The sequence below is a fragment of the Mobula hypostoma genome, chromosome 28, assembly GCF_963921235.1.
Source record: "Mobula hypostoma chromosome 28, sMobHyp1.1, whole genome shotgun sequence".
Taxonomy (NCBI): Eukaryota; Metazoa; Chordata; class Chondrichthyes; order Myliobatiformes; family Myliobatidae; genus Mobula; species Mobula hypostoma.
Genome location: NC_086124.1, coordinates 12,687,602 through 12,709,106, shown reverse-complemented (window position 1 = coordinate 12,709,106; position 21,505 = coordinate 12,687,602). Strand labels below are relative to the sequence as shown.

General features: G+C 40.6%; 1 protein-coding gene across 3 annotated transcripts in view; it reads left to right on the top strand.

Annotated features, from left to right (window-relative positions):
• The window catches only part of LOC134339135 (tRNA selenocysteine 1-associated protein 1-like), a 36,535-nt gene extending 23,714 nt beyond the window's left edge, over nucleotides 1–12,821 (top strand). For 2 of the 3 annotated variants that reach the window (XM_063035485.1, XM_063035484.1), the window contains exons 8-9: nucleotides 1,162–1,195; nucleotides 11,207–12,821. In XM_063035485.1, the coding sequence (XP_062891555.1) occupies nucleotides 1,162–1,195; nucleotides 11,207–11,349 (177 nt within the window). In that variant the 3' untranslated portion in view covers nucleotides 11,350–12,821. Of the gene's footprint in view, nucleotides 1–1,161; nucleotides 1,196–4,390; nucleotides 4,476–11,206 lie in introns of all 3 variants that reach the window. The other variant, XM_063035486.1, reaches the window with a different exon arrangement.
• The last annotated feature ends 8,684 nt before the right edge of the window (nucleotides 12,822–21,505 follow it).

Here is a 21,505-nt window from a genome sequence, read left to right as displayed (position 1 = left end):
TACAATCCATGTTGCAATCCATATGACTCAGTTGATTATTTTCAAATTCCCCTTTTGAACTGCTGTCTCCAGATCATTTATCTGGATCACTCTTGTTCTATACATTATTCATGTAGTTCTATCCATTGTTCCGCTGTCCCCTTGATGTTTTGCAAACATTATGATTTTTAAGAAAAGCTGCAAATCATAAAAAGAGATTCTGCAGATGCTGGAAATCCAGAGCAGCACAAGGAAAATGCTGGAGGAACTCAGTAGGTCAGGTCGCATCTACGGAAAGGAAAAAAGTCGATTTTTCGGTCTGAGAGCCAAAGGCTGCAAAGGATTGTAAACTCAGCTTGCCCCATCATATACATCAACTGCCCTACCATCAAAAGACAATGCCTGAAGAAGGCAGCATCCATCATTAAGGATACCTATGATCCAGGACATGCCCCCTTTTCATTACTACCAGAGGGAAGAGGTACAGGAGCCTGAAGAGGTATACTCAATGTTTTAGGAACAGCTCTCCCCTTCCATCATCAGATTTCTAAATGGTCCATGCCCCATGGGAAATACCCCACTATTTTGTTCTCTTTTTGCTCTGTGTGTTTTTTAAAATATATTTCTTATTGTGACTTACAGTAACGTTCTATGTCGTGCACTGTACTGCCACAAAACAACAAATTTGACAACCTGTATCAGTGATAATAAATTTGATTTTGAATTCTAACTGCAACAAAGTTTAACCACTTAATGGACTATTTTGACCTTGCTAAACAAAGCTTTGCTACCTCACATTTCTACTATGAGGAACTTCTCCCAACTGTCAATGAAGTTGTGCTACTTTTAAATGAATGCTAACAATTTCACAAGGTCCCACATTTGGGCAACTGCTGACAAGATCATTTAGGATAAAGTTTCAAAGTTCAAAATAAAGTTTACCATCAGAGTACATACATATATCCATGAGATTCTTTTTCCTGCGGCATACTCAAGCAGATCTATAGAATAGTAATTGTAGACAGGATTGAGGAAAGAGCAAGTGCATAAGAAGACAGCAAACTGTACAAAGTTTGTGTGGACAAGTAGCAAAAAGACAAAATAACTAAAAGTGTGGGATTTGGAGGGTACCAGAAGTATGTTGGGATATGTCGATTGAAACAAACTTATTGTTATTTACAGAGTTATGAAGAAGTTGGAGATGATGCTCTGGAAGGTAAGCTCAACAATTCTACTGTGTCTAATATAGTTTAATCAAAATCTACTGAGTTAGTGGTATTTTAAATTGATTTGCCTGTCCCTTTATTATAATTGAAAATTTATTACAGTCTACAAGGTTAATAAAATAGACTTGTTGTGCAACAACAGTGCATAGGAAAGCCTCACATTCTTGTTATCTCTAGTTCCTGCGATTTTTTCCCCCCACAATTTTACTGTTTATCATTTTTTCACACTTAACTGTTTAAATGCTCTTTCAGAAAAAAGTGACAGAATATCATCACAGAGGAAGCCACTTCACCCTTTATATCTGTTCTGCTTGTTTCAAATTAGACCGATTCACTTCACACGTTCACCTTTCAGTTGTATTTTTTTTACTATTTCTTTATTCAGTGGTTGGGTTGAGTTGTTCTCTGACCTTGGCAATCCACTTGCAAATGTTTCATCACCATACAAGGAGACATCAGGGTGCTGTTTATTTGTGGTGTGTCCTCTGAGTGCTTGGCCCTTATATACTGATCAATCCACTGATTGGCCATCTTTATGGAAACTCAGTTGTGACGCGGGGGGCAGGGGGGTGCTTTGTCACTGATTTGCTGTGTGATGAACTTTGTGTGTTGTGTTCTGGAATTTTGTCCTTAACTTTTGTTTGAAGTTCACCTTATGGTTGATTTGATAATCTATAGTACAGAGTGTTAGCATTGAGACCACCAGAATTTCCCAAGACAGGCTTCTAAAATAATCACTATGATTAGTTCAAAGTAAAATGTTATTATCAAAGTACATATATGTCACCATATACAACCCCGTGATTCATTTACTTGCGAGCATTCTCAGCAAATCAGCAGAATAATAACTATAGCTAGATCAAAGAAAGATTAACCAGAGAGCAGAGGACAACAAACTGTGCAAGTGCAGATATAAATAAGTAGCAATAAATAGTGAGATAATGAGATAAAGGGTCCTTAAAGTGAGATCATTGGTTGTAGAACATTTCAATGATGGGGTGAGTGAAGTTATCCCATTTATTCAAGAGCCTGAGGGGTAATAATTGTTCCTGAACCTGGTGATGTGAGTCCTGAGGCTTCTGTACCTTTTTGATGGCAGCAGTGAGAAGAGAGCATGACCTGGCTGGTGAGGGTCTCTAATGATGGATGCTGCTTTCCTGCAACCACATTTCATGCAGACATTCTCAATGGTTGTGAGGGTTTTACCTGTGATGTACTGGTCCGAATCCACTTCTTCCTGTAGGACTTTCCGTTCAAAGGCGTTGGTGTTTCCGCACCAGGCTGCGATGCAGCCAGTCAGTAATCGCCACCACACATCTATAGAAGTTTGTCAAAAGTTTAGATGTCATGCCTGGGTTGTGGGGATCTCTGATGATGGACGCTGCTTTCCTCTGACAGTGTTTCATGTATACTGCAGCATGACCTCTGTCATGTCAATGATGCTACTGCTTCTTTATAAACCATTAGAAAAGTGCACTGATCAGATTTTCCTGGAGATTTTGCCCATCATCTACTCATTAAAGATGCAAAATTAAAAAGAAGATTATGGAGCGAGTGATAGACCATCTGGTATTTTCCTGGCCCCTTCGTTATCTCCCATGCCTGGAAGTTAATTATTATGCTCCTCCCCCCAATTAAAATTAACGACAGCCACTGTTCTCATAGATGGAAGCTGCTCTTGTGCCAGCCCCACAATGATGCCAAAGTATTATTTTTGATAAATTTTATTTGCTTCATTTCTCGTATTTCCCAGTACTTGTTTTTTTAGACCTCTGTACAGTAAAGGAGTCTGATATATTTCAAAAATCCATGTTTTTATTATATGTGATAAAGTGATTTTAGTGAAGATCTTTCCAATCAAATGAGAGATTTGCTTTCAATCCCAAATGAATTAGTATGAAGCAAAGTGACATTATGGCAGGGTACCTATTCTAGTTACATCATACCTTTGTATCCTGCTATCTGGTGATTTTACTACACAAATACAGGCTAATAACTTTTAATAATATATCTTGGTTTTCTAGCAAACTCTTATTTTGTCATTAGCCTAGAGACCTATTCTGCCAGTCCCATACAGATTGGTCCTCAGCTTGCCTGATATCTTGCCAGCAGCCTGGCTGTCAAAATTACCACATAGCTAATATTCAAATAAGATCTGGGCGAAAGTTGACAAATATCATTTTCAATCCTGATACAGTTGTGGAATTGCATAGATTTGGGGGGTGGGGGTCAGTAATTTTAATATGTATTGTCTTCATTATTAATTCCAGCCTGTCACATATAATAACAGCTGGATTTCTGAAATATATCAGATTCTCTTAATGTACAGAGAACTAAATAAGATGACATAATTCCAGGAAATATCATGCCCACTGTACAAGTAGATAACCTAGTATGTGACAATGCATCCACCTTTTTCTGGTGGGCTTCTATGTCAATTTTCTTCTAATTAAGGGAAATATGGAGGAAATCATCAACTGAAAGTTTTTATTGAAGGAAAATAAGGACTATTTGTTTGCTTCAAACTTCTGATACATAAGTATTAAGCATAATTTTACATTAATTTGGGATATTTTATTTCCCTTCATTTTAATTTCAGTCCACTAGTTGTAACTCATGTGCTTATCAATAAGAGAGTGGCTTTGGTTGACGAGTAAAATACTTACTCCCTGTTAAGCCGTTGGTGTTTAGGGCAACAATGAAGATCATCCATCTCTGGCAGTGTTCAGGGCTTCCTTTGGCCATCAGTAGCTTCCTCTCAGTTTGGGTGGAGACTCAGGAATACCGTCACACTCAGATGTAGAAGGATTCTTCATTGCTATTTCCATTATAATTTTATTTTACCAGTCAGGGTTTTCAGCCCTGAGCTGAACCCTCGAACCTGGAGGACTGGTGTACCACTCTTAGTCTGTCCTCTACCCTTTGACCTTTTTGGCATGGGTGACCCTACCAAGAGCCAAAGCATAAAGCCCTGACTCCAGCCAACATAGCCCTCCCAGTCATTGAGGCACGCAAACCTCCAAACCCCATATGCAAGATCGTGGTCCTCTTGGAGGTGGCGAGTAGAATGGTAGGAGATAACTATGGGAAATGGAAGGACAATATCCAATCAGCAGTGCTTCTAATTGCAATTTTAAGATCATGGTAGATGCCTGACCTATAATTGTCCATTATATTTCATTTAGGCAACAATGGAACCACTGTCATTTCTATGATGTTATGCATCATGGCTCCAAGATATGCAGAATAAATTAGCTTCAGACACAGGAGGTCAGTACTAGAAGTCATCAGCAGAGGAGGATATGTAAGCCCAAGTGTAGTAACTTTCTCCTATTGTGCCAAATTACTTGGCTAATTATAATGATAATATAATAAATCCAAGTAGAGAACATTGATGCCAGCACTACTGCAATGACTTGAATATTAAAGCGATGATGTAATGTCGAAGCTTTGTAAGGCTCTGCTGAGGCCTCACTGGGAGTATTGTGAGCAGTTTTGGGCCTTTTATCTAAGAAAGGATAGAGGCTTGGAGAAATGAGGCACAGAAACAGGTCCCTTGGCCCATCCATTCTGTGCTGAACCATTTAATCTGCCTACTGCCATCAACCTGCACCTGGACCTTAGCCCTCCATACCCCTACCATCCATGTACCTATCCAAACTTCTCTTGAATGATGAAATTCAGCTCGTGTGCACCGCTTGCACAGTCAGCTCGTTCAACACTCTCACAACCCTCTGCACGAAGAAGCTTCTCCTCATGTTTCCCTTAAGCTTTTCACCTTTCACCCTTAACCCATGAACTCTGTTTGTAGTCCTACCTAACCTCAGTGGAAAAAGCCTGCTTGCATTTACCCTATCTATATGCTTATAATTTTGTATACCTCTATCAAATCAACTCTTAGACTCCTACGTTCTAAGGAATAAAGTCCTAACCTATTCAAATTTTCCATATAACTTAGGTGTTCCAGATCTGGCAACATCCTTGTAAATTTTCTCCGTATACTTTCAACCTTGTTTACATCTTTCCTGTTGGTAGGTGACCAAAACTGCACACAATATTCCAAATTAGGCCTCATCAATACAACTGCAACGTAACATGTCCTGTACTCAGTATTTTGATTTATGAAGGCCAACATGCCAAAAGCTTTCCTTAAGTCCCTATCAGCCTATGCTGACATTGGAGAGGGTTCTAAGGAGGTTCGCAAAAATGCTTCTGGGCTTATCATATGAGGAGTGTACAATGGCTTTGCGCCTATACTCACTGGAATTCAAAACAATGAGAGGAATCTCATTGCAACCCATCGAATGTTGAAAGCCCTTGATAGAGTGTGTGTAGAGTGGTTGTTTCTTATGGTGAGGGAGTCTAAGATCATAGGGCACAGCCTCAGAATAGAGGGATGTTCCATTTAGATTATTATGTAGTCCCCTTTTATTGTCATTTAGTAATGCATGATTAAGAGATGATGCATTATTTTCTCCGGTGTGATATCACAAAAACAGGACAAACCAAGACTGAAAAAAACTGACAAAACTACATAATTATACATATAATTACAGTGTAACAATACCATAACTTGATGAAGAAGTCCGTGAGCACAGTAAAGTTCAAAGTTTCTCAAATGTCCCACATCTCACGCAGACGGGAGAAGGAAGAAAAACTCTCCCTGCCATGCCGACCACAACCTGACTCTGAGTCATCCGAAAACTTCGAGCTCTGATCAGCTCTCCGACAACCGAGTACTGAGTGCCATCTCTGTCCAAACGATTCGACCTCAATCTCGGTCGCCAAAAGCAGGCAAGGCCGGAGATTTTGAGGCCTACCCTCCGAAAGATTTCCGACCACACAGTAACAACAGCAGCGAACGGGCATTTCAGAAATTTCTCCAGATGTTCCTCTGTGCTTTCACGTCCATTCTCCATCAAATCAGAATTGTCCACGGCCCCTATTTAACAGATACGACATCATTTTTCACCGGAGAGCTTTTAGAACAGAGATGAGGGATTTCTTTAACTAGGGAGTGGTGAATCTGTGGAATTCTTTGCCACAAGCAGCTGTGGAAGCCAAGTAATTGGTTATAGTTGAGGCAGATACTTGATTAGTCAGGGAATGAAGTGTTATGGGGAGGAAGCAGGAAATCGGGCTGAGAGGGAAATAAATTGGCCATGATGAAATGGTGAAACAGACTTGATAGGCCAAATGGCAAGACTCTGCTCTTACATCTTAAAGACCGAATTGTTGATATACTGGTCAGCATTGTTACACCTGTAGTTTACAGTTCTAAAATTATGTGGCGTCTTGTTTATTGGATTGCACAGTAACTTTAGTGTTCGTTTTGTTGTAAATCTGAAGTCAGTTTTCTTCTTCGTTGACCCATTTAATGTTAGTAAACCCTAGCTTATCCATCAAAAGAGGTAATAGTCACTTTATAATTATGCCTAAACATAGTTACGTGAGCGCAGGAAATAAGAATTTTAACCAACATTTTACGATTTAAAAAAAATGTTTGCTGGATGTTTTATGGAGGTAAAATGCCCTGGTGTGAAATCCTTTCATTTTTAAAATCGTTCTCATATCCTATGGATTTCCTCCTTATAGTTTTCAGGAATTAGTTTCTGTAAATTTAATCCTGTCTCAGAAGAAAATAGAAGACCATCAGGAATAAGGCCAGTGGAAGATTAGAAAGGCTGAAAATATGGCTGGATCTTGAGACTGAAAAGATAGAGACACCATGCTAATAAAGTGCAGATAGGCTCAGGGGAGATATGGTGAAAAGAAACTTCAGCAATAGGCAATTTTATCTGTTGTAGATTATTAGCTTAAAGTAAAGTAACTTTTATTATCAGAGTACATATACAGTTGCAAGAAAAAGTTTGTGAAACCTTTGCAAGTACCTGTTTTTATGCATTAATTACTCATAAAATGTGGTCTGATCTTCATCTTAAGTCACAATAATAGACAAACACAATCTGCCTAAACTAACAACACACAAATAATTGTACTTCTCGTCAATACTGAGTACACCATTTAAACAATCACAGTCTAGGTTCAAAAGAGTATGTGAGTCGCTGGGGTAATGCCTTCCACAAGCGTTATTTGGAGTCAGGTGTTCCAATCAATGAGATGAGATTGGAGGTGTGGGTTGCAGAGGTGCGCTGCCCAATAAAAGACACACAAAGTCGGATTACTGAGAGAGCCTGCTCTTCTCAAGAAAAGATCTGTTTATGTGCACCATATCGCGATCAAGACAACTTTCAGAGGACCTTAGAAGAAGAATTGTAGAGATGCATGAAGCTGGAAAAGGCTACAAAAGCATTTCTAAAGACCTGAGTGCTCATCAGTCCACAGTAAGAGAAATTGTCTACAAATGGGGGAAACTCAGTACTGTTGCTACTCTCCCTAGGAGTGGGTATCATGCAAAGATTACACCAAGAGCACAACGTGCAATGCTGAAGGAAGTGAAAAAGAACTCAGGGATTATAGTCATAGTCATACTTTATTGATCCCAGGGGAAATTGTTTTTCATTACAGTTGCACCATAAATAATAAATAGTAATAAAACCACAAATAGTTAAATAATAATATGTAAATTATGCCAGTAAATTATGAAGTCCAGGACCAGCCTATTGGCTCAGGGTGTCTGACCTTCCAAGGGAGGAGTTGTAAAGTTTGATGGCCATAGGCAGGAATGACTTCCTATGACGCTCTGTGTTGCATCTCGGTGGAATGAATCTCAGGCTGAATGTACTCCTGTGCCCACCCAGTACATTATGTAGTGGATGGGAGACATTATCCAAGATGGCATGCAACTTAGACAGCATCCTCTTTTCAGACACCACCGTGAGAGAGTCCAGTTCCATCCCCACGACATCACTAGCCTTACGAATGAGTTTGTTGATTCTGTTGGTGTCTGCTACCCAAGTCAGAGTCCAGACTTTAACCCAATTGAGATGCTGTGGCATGACCTGAAGAGGGCTGTTCATGCAAGGTATCGCAGGAATATTGATGATAACAGCAAAAGACCTGCAGAAATCTCCAGAATTTGCTAAGGCCTTTGTTCTTGTGTCCACTATAAGAGACCACCTGGATGTTCCACAGCGCTTCTGGGACAAAGTTCTGTGGATAGATGAGACAGAAGTTGAACTTTTTGGTAGAAATGAAAACCATCGTGTTTGGAGGGAAAAGGGCACTGCACACCGACACCAAACCTCATCCCAGCTGTGAAGCATGGTGAAAGGAGCATCATGGTTTGGGATTGCCTTGGGACCTGGACAGCTTGCATTCGTTGAGGGAACAATAAATTCAAAATTGTAGCAAGACATTTTCTAGAAGAATGTCAGAGTAGCGATCCGTCACCTGAAGCTTAATAGAAGTTGGATGATGCAACAAAACAATGATCCAAAACACAAGAGTAAATCAATAGCAGAATGGTGTAAGAAGACAAAAATGTGTTTTTTGGAATGGCCAAGTCAGAGTCCAGACTTTAACCCAATTGAGATGCTGTGGCATGACCTGAAGAGGGCTGTTCATGCAAGGTATCATAGAAATATTGATGAACTGAAAGTTTGATATGGAGGAATGGTCTAAAATTCCTTTTCACCATTGTGCAAGTCTGATCAGCAGCTACAGGAAATGTTTGGTGGAGGTTATTACTGCTAAAGGAGGTTCTACCAATTATTAAATACAAGGGTTCACATACTTTTTCCAGCCTGGAAGTTTAGGCAGATTGTGTTTGTCTATTATTGTGACAGATGAAAATCAGACCACATTTTATGAATACTTAATGCAGAAAACTAGGTAATTGCAAAGGATTCACAAACTTTTTCTTGCAACTGTATGTCACCACTTACAACCCTGAGATTCATTTTCCTGTGGGCATACTCAGCAAATCTATAGAATAGTAACTATAACCGAATCAATGAAAGATCAACCAGAGTGCAGAAGACAACAAACCGTGCAAATACAAATATAAATAAATAGCAATAGATAACAAGAATAGGAAATAACAAGATAAAGAGTCCTTAAAGTGGGTTCATTGGTTGTAGGAACATCTCATTGGATGGGCAAGTGAGTGTAGTTATCCGCTTTTATTCAAGAGTCTGATGGTTGAGGGTTCGTGACTGTCGTTGAACCTGATGGTGTGAGTCCTGAGCTCTTGTACCTTCCACCTGATGGGAGCAGCGAGAAAAGAGCGTGGCCTGGGTGGTGGGGATCTCTGATGATGGATGCTATGATCCTATGACAACGTTTCATGTAGATATGCTCAATGGTTATCTCATTATATTATCTCAACTTCTATCTCAGCCATATTATCTCAACATATTAACACAAATTCACTGCTATTTATACTTTCCCTGCAGTTTTAAAAAAAAATTTAGAGATACAGCATGGAGTAAGCCCTTTTGGCCCTTTGAGCTGTACCACCCAGCAAACCCGATTTAACCCTAACCTAATCACAGTATGATTTATAATGACCAATTAACTTACCCTTTGGACCATGGGAGGAAACCAGAGCACTTGGGGGAAATCCACACATTCTACTGGGACGACTTACAGAGGATGCCAGAATTGAACTCCAAGCTCCAACGGCCCGAGTTGTAATAGAGTCTTTGCTGAGGTGAGGTAAGTTCCACAGGAAATGATTAGTTGAACCATGGTGTGGAGGAGAATGACAACTTCTAATAAGTGTTTCAGAGGGCTTAATGATGTCATCCATCTTGTCTCAAAGTACAGTGGAGTAACCTCTCCAGGGCACAAGCCTGAGCGGAAGGTATGGAGATCCTGAGATGCCCAGTCATCAAGATCCCTCTCTCGGCCTCACCAGTGTAGTCCAAAGGAAAGCTTATGAAGCAATACGTTTGGCACCAGCTTGGCTGCGGGAGCTGCCAGAAGGATGTTCAGTGACTTCTGGCCGCCTTAGGGGTTCCACTCTGGATTTGCTGTCTGTGTTTACTCCGGTGGCCTTCGTCTCTCCCGAAGCTGCCCACAAGGCGGTGGGGCTATTTACCCATAGCTGGGGATCTGGTTCACGAGCACCAAGCCATGTCCACACACCGGTGGGCCTGTGTGCCACGTGTGCAGGGGCCAGACCTCCTCCCTGTCTTCTGCAGTTCAGCCTGAGTCCAAAAGCAGTTCAGCTTCCGTATGTCGTCAGTGAGGAGGCACTACATGAGGCTTGCTGCTGGAGAGGCTACGTACTGGCAGGGAGAGACTTACACATTCAGCTCTCCTTCTCACGAGATTGTGAGCCAGCAGTGGAAGCTGAAAGTGAGAGCAAGAAGCACTACCCACTACACTACCACACTAAACTTGACACCAGAGGGATATATAGATATAATAATGAGGAATGACGTGCAAAAAGGATGGTGCATACACAAACTTTGGGAGGAAGGAATGAGAATAACAAGCCTCGAATTTTTATTTAATATTTTGACTATACATACATCATGGTATACAAGCTAGTAGAACCATTGCGTCAGAGCAAGAGACCCAGGTTCAGTTCTGGCCTCAAGTGCTGTCTGTGTGGTGTTTGCAAGTTCTCCCTGTGGCTCGCTTTGGATCTACCCTTAGTGCTCTGGTTTCCTCCCACATCCCAAAGATGTGTGATTGGTAGGATAATTGTAAACCACCCCTATTTTGCAGGTGTTAGAATCTGGGAGGGAATTGCTGAGAGAAAGTGAGAAAAAACTGGGATTAATGTGGATTTTGTGTAAATGGGTAGCTTTGTTGTTAAATTGAGGTTTCAACATTGAGCACCAAACGTAGAGGTTCATAGGATTTATGTGAATTACAACACCAGAGTGCTTTACGATTCTTTATTGTATATCTTGTTTTTGATAACCAAAATATTGATTTTAGGTCTAACAATTTCAAATACCCTCACATAAAATCTGTATTTTTGTGTGAAGGATTACATTTCCCAATGCATGTTTAATAATTACTCTTCATATTTGCAATTCTGTATTGTATATTGAAGTGTCACTATTACATTTGTCATGATTCAGATCCAGTTCCTTACTTGGATGTTGAAGAAGCTAATGCACAATTCATGGAACAGAGTGAAGAGTTCTACGATGCCCTAATGAATTGCCATTGGCAGCCATTGGACAGTGTTGTATCTGAAATCCCTGCCTCGGCCCTGGCCTAGCCACTAGAAAACCATGAAAATACTAGATACTCCATGGGATTGTATTTTTCTATATCCTTTCACTCTTTAATAAGGTTCCTATTGTGAGAAAATGGACTTAAAATGCTGCACCCTCTTTCTCTAGTTTTATCCAAGGTTTTAAGCAAATAATTTCAAGAAATGTTTTTTTTTAAGAATATTAGAATTAGAGCTGTTAAAATAATTAATTTGTTTTGCTCTGGAATGTTTTAAGTGTGATTATAAATAGGAGCAAGAGCCAGAAATGTTATGTGGTATTCTCATAACCAAGTGTAGAGGTTCATAATTCTATGTGAATCGCAACACCAGAGAGTGCCTTACGGTTCTTTGTTGCATATGTTACTACTTCTGCGCAAGGGAAAGGAAGGAAAGGTACGTTGCATCCAGAGTTTCTCCGGGTTAGCGGACGATTTCCCTCCACGCCTCTCTGACCTAGTGGGGAACCGCGTACGAGGTAAGTTACAGCAGTGGTTTGCCATTGCCTTCTGCTGGGTGAGTTTCCAAAGAGATCACCAGCTCGTAACCCAGCACGGATGGAAAGTGTACAGGGGAGCCGGCTGGATTCGAACTCGGAACCTTTCGTCCCGAATTCTGACACTAATGCCACTACGCCCCCAGCCGGGTCACTTCTGCGCAATATTGATTTTAAATCTAGCAAATTCAAATGCCCACTGTCACAAAGATTCCTCATATAAGATCTGAATTTTTGCATAAAGTGTTGCATTTATCAATGAAAGTTTTATGATGTTATTGCTGTTCACACTTACAGGCTGATACAGTATATTGTGCGTGTGTGCGGGCGTTTATGTTATGAATTTTAACATTGCTCACCTTCTGGGCTTTTGTGTTAAAAATCTACCTGGGTAAGCTAAAAAAAAGTGTCATTGTGGACCTTTGAATGGTATAGGATTCTGTTTTGATTTTAAGATTATCAGAATAAAGGACGAAATGGAGGTTGTGATCAAAGTGAGTGTAGGACATTGTTACTGGTATAAGTTCTTCTCAACATCTACCTCCAAAGCACAGGTGATTACAAACTTTGAAGCATGGGGTCAGATTTGCTTCCAGCTTTCAGAAATGCAGAACCCCAGCTGAAGTTACTAGCTATAGTTTAAAGAAAAAGATAAGTAATGTTAATGAACAATATTTTGTTTATTCTGCCTGTGCATCTCGCCGAATTTTATTTTTGGGTATTTTCCAGCGTTGTTTCTATGACCTGGTTACTCACTACTGAGTAGGACTCTAGATTTGTAAATTTATATAAAATAAAGATATGGTATAGTGTGAAAATTTATTTGTTAATAGAAAAAGTGTCAGGAATTTATTTAAGAACATTAAGTCCTGCATGCAAGCGTTGATGTTTACATTTTCCTAGTTATGCTTTTGTTGATTTTTCAATTTTACGATATGCGAGAAGCCTGTAAAAGCAAAATTTATTTTGTAAACTAAAAATAAAGGCATTTTTTTTTAAATGTAAGTTTTGTTTGTACTGAGTGCTATACCTTTTTCTAATTCAATAGCACACTGGAATATGGGTCAAGATCACTACAGCGAGTTCAATTAGATCTGTGTCACAGCTCACTATTTTCAATATAACACATAGGATATAAATTATAGTGTAAAAGCACAGGCTAGAGTTTAATAATAGAAATATTGTGCGCTCATTTAAATAGCTATGTCGATATTGTTTCAGGTGACCCATAACAAGTAGGTAGTACAGTGGTTAGCATGGGTTCAGTTCCCGCCATTGCCTGTAAGGAATCCGTACGTTCTTCCTGTGACTGCAAGGGTTTCCTTTATGTGTTCCGGTTTCCTTCCACGGTACAAAGACGTACTGGTTGGTAGGTTCATTGGTCATTGTAAATTGTCCTGTGATTAGGCTCGGGTTAAATTGGGGGGTGCTGGGCACCTCGGCTGGAAGGGCCTATTCTGACTGAGGAGAGACTGACTCGCCTGCGATGTACTTGTCGGAATTCAGAAGAATGAGAGGAGATGTAAGGGATAGATAGAGGCAGGAAAGTTGTTTCCACTGGTAGGTGAGACTAGAGGTAGGGGACATAGCCTCAAGATTTGGGGGAGTAGATTTAGGACGGAGATGAGGAGGAACTGCTTTTCTCAGAGAGTGGTGAATCTGTGGAATTCTCTGCCCAATGAAGCAGTGGAGGCTACCTCAGTAAATATATTTAAGACAAGGTTGGACTGATTTTTGCATTGTAGGAGAATTAAAGAGTTATGGGGAAAAGGGAAGTAGGTGGAGATGAGTCCATGGCCAGATCAGCCATGATCTTATTGAATGGCAGAGCGGGCTCAACGGGCCAGATGGCCGACTCTGCTCCTATTTCTTAAGTTCTTATTCCACGTCATACCTGAATAAATAAAGTAAAAACTAACCAGGTCAGCATAATAATTTCAGAATCAGGTTTATTATCACCATGTGTCGTGAAATTTGTTAACTTAGCAGCAGTGCAAAGCAATACATGATATTGTATATAAAAAAAGGTAGATCAATTACAGTTTTGGTATATATATATATATACACAGTTAATATACAAACATATATATGTACATTGAACAGATTAAAATTAGTGCAAAAGCAGAAATAACATATTTTTAAAAACTGAGGTAGGGTTCATTGCTTCAACTTCCATTTAGGAATGGGATAGCGGAGGGGAAGAAGCTGTTCCTGAATCACTGCATCCCCTACTTCTAGCCTTAAGGCTTCTGTACCTCCATCCTGACAGTAACGATGAGAAGAGGGCATGTCCTGGGTGATGGGAGTCCCTAATAATGGACGTCACCTTTCTGAGGCCCAATTTCTTGAAGATGTCTTGGGTATTACAGAGGCTAGTACTCAAGATGGAGCTTCTTTCGGTCCTATGCAGTAGTAGCCTCCCCTCCCCCATATCAGGCAGTGATGCAGCCTGTCAGAATGCTCTCCATGGTACATCTATAGAAGTTTTCAAGTGTTTTAGTTGACAAACCAAATCTCTTCAAACTCCTAATGAAATATACTTGCTGTCTTGCCTTCTTTATAGCTGCATCGACATGTTGGAACCAGGTTATGTCCTCTGATCTTGACACACAGGAACTTGAAATTATTCACTCTCTCCACTTCTGATCCCTCTATGAGGACTGGTTCGTGTTCCATCGTCTTACCCTTCCTGAAGTCCACAATCAGCATTTTTGACTTACTGACATTTAAAGCATTTTTTAAAATGGCTGTTGCAGCTAGCAGATCAGGAACAATATAGGAGCCAAATAGAAGACTAACTAAAATTAGAATTGTTCATCCAAATAGGCCATGCTTGTTTCAGCAGTTACAAAACCAACAACCCCAGAAATTTGGACTGTACAGAGAACTGTGATGGTAGTTAATAGTATTAGTCCTATGCCAATCAGTTAGCCGCTCCCACATGGGAGGAGTTTACACACTGTACAAGCAGGATTGTCAATAAAGTTCAGTTGAATATCCTGCATGCTGGTGTCCTCATGTGCTCTGCACAACCCCTCAGTAACGAACATGACAAGAACAATCCCAAAATAAGTAGAATGATGGCTCTACACAATGGTCAGACCATTAAAATTGCAGGCTTTAAGTTGCCTTCTCATCTTAGCAGAAATTAATGCATTATAGTTCACCAAATAGCAATCAGAATAGCAGATCTGGTTGATTTAATTTCCTTTATAGCCCATGAGTTTAGAAGTGTATTATAGCCCTCCGATTAGTTAAGATCAACGAAGCTACAGTTGGGTGGCATTTAAACCCAGGACTTTCTCGATGGATATCTTTGCTTTGCAAGTTTTTATAACTTCAGAATCCATACACTAAGCAATTCAGCCTGAATAGCGATGATGAATCAACAGGGACTGGACCTTAGGTATCAGTTTTTAAATGGGCAGAAGTTTACAGAAATGGGGAAAGTGGGAAGTAGTGGACTCATTCCACCTAGAATGCTTACCCCTTTCCAGTCCTGATGAAGTGTTTCAGCTGTTTATTCCTTTCCATAGATGCTGCTTGACCTGTTGAGTTCATCCAGCTTTTTGTGTGTATTGCTAAGCATAGAAGTTAAAATTTAAAAATAAGGCTTCAATGTGACCAAACTTAATGTACCAAGATGAGAAGAAGGGACATAATAATGGAGAAGTAGAAGCAAATAGCATTTGAGAAGAGGAATTTCTGATTAAAAGTTTAAATAAACAGTAAGATTTTCAAATATTGCCTGATGTTCCAGTATTTTGGTACTCTTCACCCTTGAATGATTTTACTTAAATTTGGAACTATTGTGATGAAAAATGAGAATGGTTGAGTATCTTCTACAGATTAGGGGGAAGACTTTGGGTCCAGTCACAATAATTCTATTAGTTTCAAGTTAGTCTTGGAAAAAGATAAGACTGGTTCTTAAGCTAAAGTCCTAAATTTGAGGTCTCAAAAGTTGATTGTAAGAAGCTTCTTGCAGGTAAGAGGATGTCTGGTAACTGGAAACTTTCAAAAGAGTGAGGAAGTATTCATGGCTAACCACTTCCTGTTCAAGTGAGGGAAGGCTAGACTGCAAGATTTGGGACCTCGAATGATGAGGGATATTGAGGGTTCCATCATGAAAATGGAGACATATTGTCCAGTTTAGGCAGATGAGGTCAAGCTAGTACACCTGAGGAAATTGGGAGGGCAAAAAGGGGCATGAGATACCCCCGGCAGATGAAGTAGAGTCCCAAAAATTCTATTCAGTGCAAAAGGGTAGCTGGGGACAGCATAGTTCCTCATAAGGATATATTTATTTATTTAGAGATACAGTGAGATTTATTTAGCCCTGCCGTCCCTTTGATCCGTATCATCCAGCAACTCCCTATTTAACCCCAGCCTAATCACAGGACAATTTGCAATAACCAACAAACTGGTTCATCTTTGGACTGTGGGAGGACATGGAGAAAACCTGAGGTAATCTATGTATGAAGGCACAGAAAATGGTGAGGTCTCAAATGAATACTTCTCTTTTGTATTTAAAAGGTCATGGAAGCTATTGAGTTCAGAAGAGGGAACTGTGATGTCATAGAGCAACATTATCAACATTAAAAAGGAGGGGACTTTGGGGGTCTTGGAACACATGAAGCTGAATAAATCCCTGATGACTGACCAGATGTATCTCAAGATGTTTTGGGAAGGAAGGGGAAGAGTTGCTAGGGTCCTGGCAGAGTTTTTTTTAGCCTTGTTAGGTCAGAGGTTGCATTTGGAAAGGCAAGGATTGATTAGGGATAGTCAGCATGACTTTGTGCATGTTTCATGATTTTAGTTTTCTGAAAAAGTAACTAAGAGGATTGATGATGGCGGGTTAGTAGATGCTGGGTCCGTGGTATTTCGCTAAACTTTTGACATGGTCCCTTAAATGGCATGGTTTAAGGTGAGGGAGAGGAGGTTTGAAGGGAATCTGAAGAGTAAATTTCTCACACAAAGAGTAGTCATACTTTATTGATCCTGAGGGAAATTGGTTAAAGTTGGTTGGTTGGAAATTGGTTGGGAAGTCGGTATCTGAAATGAGCTGCACAAAGAGGCGGCGGAGGAAGGAACAGTAACACATGCGAGAGGCGTCTGGACAGGTACTCGAATGGTCAAGGAATAGAACTGATACAGGCAAGTGGCATTAAAATAAGTGGTCAGCATAGATGTGATGGGCTGAAGTGCCTGTTTCTATGCTGCATAACTGTCACATAACCTGCAACGTCACCCCACTCAATCTGGACAAAGCTGTTTTCCCACCTTCACAATTTTAAGAATCTACTGTGTATAAAATGGTTCAATACCACATCCTCACTATTTCTTTTGCCACAGAAAAAGATGGCAGTCATTGTATTTTTTCCCTCTAATTTGCTTGCAGTAATGGCCAAACTAATCTTTGGTTTCTCGGGATCACCAGAAAATGAATCCCGGAGTACTGCCAACTACAGGAACATGAAAGTGAGTACATTTACAGCTGAAACAACAGGAATTCTGCAGATGCTGGAAATTCAAGCAACATACATCAAAGTTGCTGGTGAACGCAGCAGGCCAGGCAGCATCTGTAGGAAGAGGTACAGTTGACGTTTCAGGCCGAGACCCTTCGTCAGGACTAACTGAAGGAAGAGTGAGTAAGGGATTTGAAAGCTGGAGGGGGAGGGGGAGATGCAAAATGATAGGAGAAGACAGGAGGGGGAGGGATAGAGCCGAGAGCTGGACAGTTGATAGGCAAAAGGGGATACGAGAGGATCATGGGACAGGAGGTCCGGGAAGAAAGACGGGGGGGGGGTGACCCAGAGGATGGCAAGAGGTATATTCAGAGGGACAGAGGGAGAAAAAGGAGAGTGAGAGAAAGAATGTGTGCATAAAAATGAGTAACAGATGGGGTACAAGGGGGAGGTGGGGCCTTAGCGGAAGTTAGAGAAGTCGATGTTCATGCCATCAGGTTGGAGGCTACCCAGACACAATATAAGGTGTTGTTCCTCCAACCTGAGTGTGGCTTCATCTTTACAGTAGAGGAGGCCGTGGATAGACATGTCAGAATGGGAATGGGATGTGGAATTAAAATGTGTGGCCACTGGGAGATCCTGCTTTCTCTGGCGGACAGAGCGTAGATGTTCAGCAAAGCGGTCTCCCAGTCTGCGTCGGGTCTCGCCAATATATAAAAGGCCACATCGGGAGCATCGGACGCAGTATATCACCCCAGTCGACTCACAGCTGAAGTGATGCCTCACCTGGAAGGACTGTTTGGGGCCCTGAATGGTGGTAAGGGAGGAAGTGTAAGGGCATGTGTAGCACTTGTTCCGCTTACAAGGATAAGTGCCAGGAGGGAGATCAGTGGGGAGGGATGGGGGGGACGAATGGACAAGGGAGTTGTGTAGGGAGCGATCCCTGCAGAATGCAGAGGCGGGGGGGAGGGAAAGATTTACATTTACAGCTGTATGCTTTCAGTTGGCTTGAGAAGAGGATGAAAGAGGCTATGGGAAGGTGGGTGGGAACAGAGATTAAACAAATAGGCTTTTAAAGAGCCAAAGGGAAAGAAAAGGACACATACACAGGCTGATTCTCCAGGGCAGTGCATGCACCATTGAAAGTGTCATTTTTTGAACCCATGGACACTACCTCACTTTTCTTAATATACAGTATTTCTGTTTTTTGCACATTTTTATACTGTAATTGAGTTATTGATTATTAAGATACTTCTAAGAATTAAGATACAAGCTGAAATAGGCAAAGAACAATGTGGTTTTGTGAAAGACAAAGGTACAAGAAATGCAATATTGATGTTAAGGATTATTTCAGAATGAGCTATTCAAGTGCAAAAAGCATTTGATAAAGTTATATGAAATATTACAGAAAACTCTTGATCTAAATTCCAAAGACCTCCGCCTAATCAGAAATCTGTACTGGGAACAAACTGCCGCTGTAGGAATAGATGGAGAAGTGAGTCAGTTTACGAAAATCAAGAGAGGCATTAGACAAGGGTGTGTTTTCTCCCCTCATTTATTTAATGTGTACAGTGAAACAATATTACAAAAAGTAAGACATTTTGGGAATCAAAGTTGGCGGTTAAAACATCAATAATTTCAGATATGCAGATGACACTGTTATTTGCAAGTACGGAGGATGAACTACAAAACTTAATTGATATAGTTGTTGAAGAAAGTGCAAAAATGAATCTATCTATCAATTGCAAAAAGGCAGAATGTATGATGATATCCAAAAAGAAGGAGAATCCTATATGCAGACTGAGAATGGGGAAGACATAAAACAAGTACAGAACTTTTGCTACTTAGGAAGCTGGGTGACATTAGATGGCAGGTGTGACTTGGATGTCAAAAGAAGAATAGGGATGGCAAAAGACACCTTTACGAGAATGAAGAGTATACTGCCCAATACTAAACTAGGCATGACCAACCCGCCTCAGAGCACTGAAATGTTACGTTTATCCAGTTATGTTATATGGCTCGGAATGTTGGACAATATCTAGTAACATGAGGAAACGAATTGTAGCAGCAGAGATGTGGTTTTTGAGGAGGATGCAAAGAATATCATGGATGAAATGAATATCTAACGAGGATGTCATGAACAAGCAAACACAAAAAGAGAAATAATGTATGAGATCATGAAAAGGCAACGTAACTTCATTGGGCATGTGATTAGGAAAGAGGAGTTAGAATGCACGGTAATTATGGGAAAGATTGAAGGGAAGAAAGCAAGAGGAAGGCAAAGACAAATGATGATGGAGACAGCAGCCAGAGAACTGGAAATGAATACCAATGAATTGATCCACTTGACCTGAAACAGGAGTGTGTGGGCCATGGCGGTCAAAGCTCAAATTGGGCATCGCACCTGATGATGATGATGATTTATTATTCTCTAACTTCCGCTAGGCCCCACCTCCCCCTTGTACCCCAGCTGTTACTCATTTTTATGCACACATTCTTTCTCTCACTCTCCTTTTTCTCCCTCTGTCCCTCTGAATATACCTCTTGCCCATCCTCTGGGTCACCCCCCCCCCGTCTTTCTCCCTAGACCTCCTGTCCCATGATCCTCTCGTATCCCCTTTTGCCTATCACCTGTCCAGCTCTCGGCTCCATCCCTCCCCCTCCTGTCTTCTCCTATCATCTTGCATCTCCCCCTCCCCCTCCAGCTTTCAAATCCCTTACTCACTCTTCCTTCAGTTAGTCCTGACGAAGGGTCTCGGCCTGAAACGTCGACTGCACCTCTTCCTATAGATGCTGCTTGGCCTGCTGCGTTCACCAGCAACTTTGATGTATGTTGCATGATTTATTATTATTATTTTTATTCTTTTTCTCTTCTATATTATGTATTGTATTGAACTGCTGTTGCTAAGTTAACAGATTTCACGTCACATGCCGGTGATAATAAACCTGATTCTGATTCTGATTTTGGCTAAGGTCCTGAACCAAGGTATTGAGTGCTCTGCCCAATGAAGCAGTGGAGGCTACCTCAGTAAATATATTTAAGACAAGGCTAGATAGATTTTTGGATAGTAGGGGAATTAAGAGTTATGGGGAAAAGGCAGCAATGTGGAGATGAGTCCATGGTCAGATCAGCCATGATCTTATTGAATGGCGGAGCAGGCTTGATGGGCCGGATGGCCGACTCCTGCTATTTCTTACGTTCTTATATTCTCCCAGTTAGCCCTAATACATCCTACCACATTATTTTGAAATAAATATGTAGGGAGCTATTCTTAATGCCTCAACTTAAATGTTTATTTCTCATTCAAAAATTAAATTAGCATGTTATGGACATAAACACGAGAAAATCTTCAGACGCTGGAAATCCAGAACAACGCACACAAAATACTGGAGGAACTCAGCAGGTCAGGCAGCATCTATGGAAAAGAGTAAACAGTCGATGCTTCGGGCCAAGACCCTTCATTAGGACACTGAAGAAGATCTGGTCATATTCCTTTTCCTATGATCTATGAGCTGTTGACCGGCACTTCAGAAACAGAGTCCGGTTTAGTATTGCCGGCATATGTCGCGAAACTTGTTAACTTTGCAGCAGCAGTACAATGCAATACATGATAATAGAGAAAAAAACTGTGAATTACAGTGTTAATATATATATATTAAATAGTTAAATAAGTAGTGCAATAATAGAAATAAAAAAGTAGTGAGGTAGTGTTCATGGGTTCAATGTCCATTCAGAAATCGGATGGCAGAGGGGAAGAAGCTGTTCCTGAATTGTTGAGTGTGTCTTATCTTATATTTTAGCAATAAATTCACTTCAGAACACATTTTGTTATAAAGCACATAGAGTTATAATACTTCGTTTTTTGAGCAGTGTCTCAGGATCAAGGATGACTAGCTTCCACTCTGGATTTGTGGATTTTGTCATGACTTCCGAGGTTAATGTGGGAACATGAATGAGAGCAGGAGACCAGAATTGGAATTGGAACTGGTTTATTATTGTACTGATATCACGTGAAAGTCTTGTCTTGCATACTGTAGCAGCCAATTTTAACCAAACCAATTGCCACAGTCAGCGATCCCCATGGGTTTGTTATACTTGCATGACGCACCCTCAGCTCCAATAATGATTGTTCCAAAAGTCGGGGATAGGTATTCGATCCTTTATTAGCAATAAGCAAGCATACAATCTCGAAGCGATGAA